The sequence below is a fragment of the Orbicella faveolata genome, unplaced genomic scaffold (genome assembly GCF_042242905.1).
Source record: "Orbicella faveolata isolate gen_17 unplaced genomic scaffold, um_ofav_v1 contig_13, whole genome shotgun sequence".
Lineage (NCBI taxonomy): Eukaryota > Metazoa > Cnidaria > Anthozoa > Scleractinia > Merulinidae > Orbicella > Orbicella faveolata.
Window position 1 is genome coordinate 4,739,952 of NW_028301540.1, and position 6,143 is coordinate 4,746,094.

At 39.9% G+C, this 6,143-nt stretch overlaps 1 protein-coding gene across 1 annotated transcript; it reads left to right on the plus strand.

The window, feature by feature from the left end:
* The first annotated feature begins 468 nt into the window (after positions 1-468).
* Positions 469-3,268, plus strand: LOC149114710 (uncharacterized). The gene is made up of 3 exons (XM_089284171.1): positions 469-826; positions 1,081-1,399; positions 1,909-3,268. The coding sequence occupies exons 1-3, from the start codon at positions 685-687 to the stop codon at positions 2,168-2,170; spliced, it is 723 nt and encodes a 240-aa protein (XP_089140297.1). The 5' UTR covers positions 469-684; the 3' UTR covers positions 2,171-3,268.
* The last annotated feature ends 2,875 nt before the right edge of the window (positions 3,269-6,143 follow it).

Genomic DNA, 6,143 nt, shown 5'->3' on the forward strand with positions numbered 1-6,143 from the left:
TTCTACACTGAGAATTGGTCCATATTTAATTTACACCGAGAAATTTATTACTCAATTCAAAAAAACAGAAAAAAAATGATAGGTCACCATACTCGTTTGCGAGAAAATGACGATTTACCTCTACGGCGAAGTCCAGCTGTAAAGAAAAAGCTGCCATTTTTTAATGCGCGCGCGCTAATCACGCGTGAAATTATGCGCAGTAGGGATGCGCAATGCAATACTGAGGAATAACTTTAAGCGTCGTAAGTGACCAAAGCAGAGAACAACTTAGTTTGACGAGTAACAACTGAGACAGGGTAAGTAACGACGGGATTTTACTAAGCTTGGATTGACAGAGAGTTGAGGAAGGGCAAGGCATGCCACGATCACATGCAAGCATGAGTGGAAAACCACTGGGAGCCTTGTCATATGAGTTTTCAATAAGAAATAAATATTTACTGTAGTTAGACGTTGACCCCGATCTATTGCACGCTATAGTCATGAGTTAGCAGGAGTAGCTACGAGGCAATAATGTTTTTGAAGTGGAGCAGAAAACCTATTAAGTCACTATTAACTACAGTCTAAATAGTTAAACATCTCAGCTCTGAACCAACATCATTGTACTTGTAGTAAAGTCAGGCGGGATTCAATACTCAACGTTCAGAGACGCCATACGAGAAAAGAGCCATTACCAAGTCGTTCAAAATGAAGATCGTTATCGTGGCCGCTTTCATAGCAATCTATTTGGCGGTTGGCGTGCATTCAGCGCCCATTGCTTACAGCGTTTCCAATGATAAACTGACCTTGAACATTCCCATAGAAGACCTTTGGGACGGTTTGTCTAAGGGTAGGAAAAACTGATATATAATGATATTCTCAATAATCATGTTTATATCGCTTTAACATTGATAGGCAAGAGTACAATGTCTCCCTCAACTGTTAGAAACTTGTTCATTTCGTGAAAGCCAACTATCAAGAGATGAAAATAAAGAAATCCAGTGCAATTTCAAGTCAGTATTTTCATCTTCGTTGTACCCCCAGCCTTTACTGAAAACGCTGCCCGTGAAATAACTGAACATGATTCTGTTTTCACTCTCGAAGGTCAGAGATATCCCATCATTAACAGTGGAGACACTATCGCTCTGCGCTCGGCCTACACTTCTGGAATCTACTCGAAGCATTGGCTTGCCTGTGGTACATCTTACTGCTACTGGAATTCCTGCCCAGGCACTATCATGACCTCCTCAGAATGGACCTCCTGCTCAAAGCAAATGAGGTTTACCATCACTGCCAAGGGAAAGACAGACGGAGAAGCAATCAACAGTGGTGATACAGTGTCACTCAGGTCCCACTTTTATAGTAGTGGTAGTCACCGACTCCATTGCACCGCTTCTTCCGACACCCTTTGTAGCGTACAATCGTAAGTAAATAACCCACTAGTGATTACCGAGAAAGACCATAGCAAAAATGGCAGTAAGCGTTCGTTAGTAGTTTCAGATTGAAACCTTTAATGCTTTGTCTCTCGATCATGAGTTTTTTTTTTTTTTACTATTTTGTTGTGACACGGTATAATTGCTTGTGTCGATCGGTTTTCAGAGAGCGCACAATATTTCAAGAGTGGTTACTATTATTATACGAAACAGAGCTGTAGTAAAAAACTAAGCGATGAATCACTCTTGAAGTCTGGAACTATCTTATTAGAATAATACGTACGTGGCATACAAATAAACGGTAGGGCTTTTCAGGAAAAAATAGTTTTTTGTTTTTAAAAAAGAGACAACATTTACAATGATTGTTAACAATACGTTAGAAAGGATAAAAATAGTAACAAACAATTACTGAGGGCTAAGATTACATCGGTTATTTATATGTAGGAAATAAAGTTATTTAAAATGTAATGGTATAGATTTTAGATCGGTTTGTTTGTAGAGTCACCAGTTCTATGACAGGAGATAACTGGCTGAGCTATTCGTACGTCACCTTTGAGATCTACTCCAAGAACGCTGATGATGGGACTCCTGTGCAATATGGTGACGTGGTGGGCCTCAAATACCCGTACAGTTCTAACAGTGCCTGGCTGACTTATTACAACAACAGATTTTATCCCCGTAACTGCAGCAGCAGCAGCAAAACATCATGCGCAAAGGAAAATACACTTACTGGATTTAAGATCTTCAAGAAGTTGTCCTAACTGAAGTTTTGAAGAGCTGAAACTCCAGAATCCTCAACCAAAGATTCAAGCAGGAACTGTAGAGTGGACTAGAGTTGTAAGGGTTTCTTTGTGCTATTATTAACGGAATAAAAGGCTTAAGTTAAACATCGGGAAAAATGCATTTAAGAGTGCCTGCCTGTAAAAAATCAGACAAATTCTTAATTTCGCGGCAAGGGTCGAAAATTCGATTTCGCTCATATTCCTATGGTAGATAGGCTAGGGCATGACAAAAACTACTGGGTAGTTTTTTTGGCAAAATATCCTTTTATTTCAAAGAAATATGCAAATTACCAAATTAGTCCACTAGTTGGGTGATACTAATTCAACTTAATATAGCTCAAGACATGTGGCGCGTGCTAAAATATATGTCTAACCCGTAAATTAAAATTTGACGACGGATGGTCAAATATCTGCATTTTTAACGTACTTTGAAAAGCTCTCGCGCCGCTCACAATCATTTGCCCAAAGAAATTTTTACAGGAATCTGTAGACCATCCTTCTGCGATTCAACCTTCAGAAGCTTAATCCATTTGAAGGTTTCGCACATGGTGAAAATCAATTATTTTTACGAAGTACTTTTAAGTGAATGAAATACACGTCTTCGAAATTTAATTATTTTGCAGCCAACAAAAACCGCAACATTCCCTAAAATCAACCCAGTACACATTTAAACATTGCACAAAAATATTTGAGTGTTTTAAAGACGGAAGAATGATATGGTTTTGCATGCGAGGCTCTCAAACTTGTTTAATAAAATGGTGCGTCAAATGACGATTTGAACGGAATTTGGTAATTTGCATATTTCTTTGAAATAAAAGGATATTTTACCAAAAAAACTATCCAGTAGTTTTTCTCATGGCCTAGCCTATCTACCGTAAAAATATGAGCGAAATCGAATTTTCGACCCTTGCCGAGTTATTTTCCATATTTATGGACAGGGACTCTTAAATTGTTGTCAAGGGTTTGCTTTGTTTCCAATACAAGAGTTGAGGTTGATGTTTCTTGTGGATCAATGCTTAACAGCTGCACCATGAAAGCATTTCGCTGAGAATGATTAATACAAATCATATTTCAAAATAGTCTCTGAGTTAAATTTCTTTCTTCGGCCATTGTTAAGTGACTCTTTTCATCATAAAAAATGGAAATCATACACGGATATTGGTCGAAAAAAACACAAGTCTTAAGTGAAACTCGAACTCCCCCGGTAACTCGAACCGTCCTATTTCCCTTGGATTTGACCCCACTTTTCAGTCATTTTAACTCGGTTAACTCGAACTCGGATAACTAGAATTCACCGCTAACTCGAACTAAATTTCGTTTCCCTTGATAAAAATGTACCCCGATAACTCGAATTCTGGTTCATGTAAATCAGCACGGATGTCATCCATTAGCTTTTCTTGTCCTGTAATCGGTAAAAGCTAACACTGGAGCAATTTGATTTTAATTAGTGCAACCGACCGTTCACATATTTGAAAGTCATTTCCCGATCTTATGAGTCATACTGGATGCGGTGCCTTTAGCTGTCACTGTATACTGAAGTGTTGAAAAATCAGTAAACTATCAATTATTAACATTGCAAGTTGGATATTCAATCGACCCGGATAACTCGAACTGTTTTTCGTTTCCCTTTACAAGCGAAACGGGTTTCGTGGAAAATGACTGCGGCAAAATTCTGGATAAGACTCACTCAATAAACAATTATTTTAACCATAATACTAATATTGCATATCCCGGGGTCTATCTTAAGTGTTTTTAATATTTCTAACTGTAAAGCGCTTTTGAACTTTTAGGATATTGGCGCTATATAAATATTTTATTATTATTATTATTATTTATACAAATCATGCCGTATTGTCAGCGTAAATGCTCATTTACTCCGAAAAAAAAAAACGCGCGTTACAAAAAAAAAATTATTATGCTTTTTCTTTTTCAGCATTCTTTTCTCAGGCAAGCTAAGCTACCACAAAATACTGTACTTCATGTAGGCTTAAAAATAAGTTTAAGAATAAGAAACTTCATTCCTGGAAACTTAATTTTAGAAAGTTCCGCTCCAGACTTTGGATCGCGACATTCCCCTACAGAGAGTCAAGAACGTAACTGAGAACCCATTCGTTCTGTAGTGGTTCTATATGCGTTTTTCCTTGTACTTTGACAGAAAAAAACGGGACACAATTATCGGTATAATTAAGGGGATTTAGTCGTCATTGTCACTAGTTGCTGTTTTAAAAAAGTTCAGGATCGATCGACTCCGAGATGAGGGCTGGGTTGTGAGACGAAATGCGAGCACCGTATTTACTCTAAAAAGCGCCGTGGTACTTATAAAAAATTGAAATATTTCGACTTGTTGATGCGGCGTCTATCCCAGGGTATCCAATCGATGAAATTGATAATCGATGACAATCGATATTAATCAATATCAATCGATACCAGTTAATCGATTGATATTAATAATCGATGACCAATCGATGGCGAAGATTCGTGTGGTTATCGATTGGTATCGATTTTCAATAACAATCGATAGATAAACTGATATCGATTGGTATCGATTGGTTGCAGATCGAAGGAATCGGCGCATAAATATCCATTTTTGTACGCAGTAATTGTAAACACATTTCAGTTTAATCCTTTGAACGTTAACAGGAGAACAAGACTCTCTTCTTTCTTTGACAACTCAAAAGTTTGCTCCCGTTCTTGCTTGGTTAACAACTTTATAAACGCGTGTCCGCGTTCTCCCCTCCTCTTGTCAGCAGTAAACACTTCACGGACGTTCACCTCAAAACGGCAAAGATGATGGCCTTTGGCGATGCACCTTATATTCAGTAAAGCCTCTTCCCGGACTTCTTGCGTAGACATATATAATGACACGGAAAGGCGAGGACCGGCAAGTGGGTAATTGGAGTACACGTGCAATGGGGTATATTCTTTGCGTTGAGAAGACTGGGTCGGAATTATTTTAACAATTTCGTCCCCTGGGCTTACTAAAAATGGCGGATGATCGGACAGGTTCGAGGTTGCTGTGCCAATCGATAGTAATCGATGAACGGTTTTTGTGTGGTTATCGATTGGTCATTGATTGGCCGATACTAATCGATACCAATTAACTAATTTTATCAATTGATATCGATTGATCGATTGGGTTTTCGATCATCGATTTCCATCGATTGCATATCCAGGGGTCTATTTGAGTGTGGCGCTAGTAATCGGGTACGGCTTCGTAAAGGATATTTGCTTTAGCTGGGAGCCTGGGCTGGACAGTTCTGCATGATCCTTTCCAGAGTGGGCCGTGATAAATCCAGGTTTGTTACACTGGTGCTGGTAGGCTATGGGACAAGGATTGCGGGCACTGGGGATCCCTTTGTTGATCGGTGTGGGTTGGGCCCTGAGAGTCCTTGGACCTGGGAGAAATTAACGGGCATGCATTCGTGAAATGATCAAAACTGCTACAGGACTTACAACAGATGGACTTAGGTAGGCCTGTGAACGTGTCTAAATAAAGCTGGAAATCTCGTTTCCCCCAATTCGTCCACACTCCTCCTCAAAGTCTTTAATGGAGGTCGCTTCGTTTTATAGCAGCTACAGGCTTCCCTCGCTTCCCGGCATCCTCTCAAACAGCCAGATAGCATCCATCACGAATGGTGAGTACGTGGACATTGCTGTCCTCTTTCCTTTTCCTCGTTACTACGCGCCTGATCTGAAAACGGGAACAAGGCTTTGGCAGCCTGGGAATTACAGCATTGCAAGATAACACTCTCGCTAGAGGATCGTGCATTGCGGATTCGCCAACTTGGCGTCGACATCAGAGACCATCATCGCCGAGAGTTGGTCTGGAACAGTGGTGACAACGGCTGGAGAGTCGCTTTCTTGGGGACGAGCAAGTCGCAACGCGGACCAGTTTGGCGAGGTTACCTGTACGATAACAAGAGACAGAGAGTTTCTGTTGCAATGCCCGGAT

Excerpts from the sequence above, each read along its gene's own strand:
- LOC149114710 (XM_089284171.1), top strand. The coding sequence starts at position 685 with ATGAAGATCGTTATCGTGGCCGCTTTCATAGCAATCTATTTGGCGGTT. Across the intron at positions 827-1,080 it reads TTGGGACGGTTTGTCTAAGG|GTCAGAGATATCCCATCATT; the intron begins GTAGGAAAAACT and ends TCACTCTCGAAG. Across the intron at positions 1,400-1,908 it reads ACCCTTTGTAGCGTACAATC|AGTCACCAGTTCTATGACAG; the intron begins GTAAGTAAATAA and ends GTTTGTTTGTAG.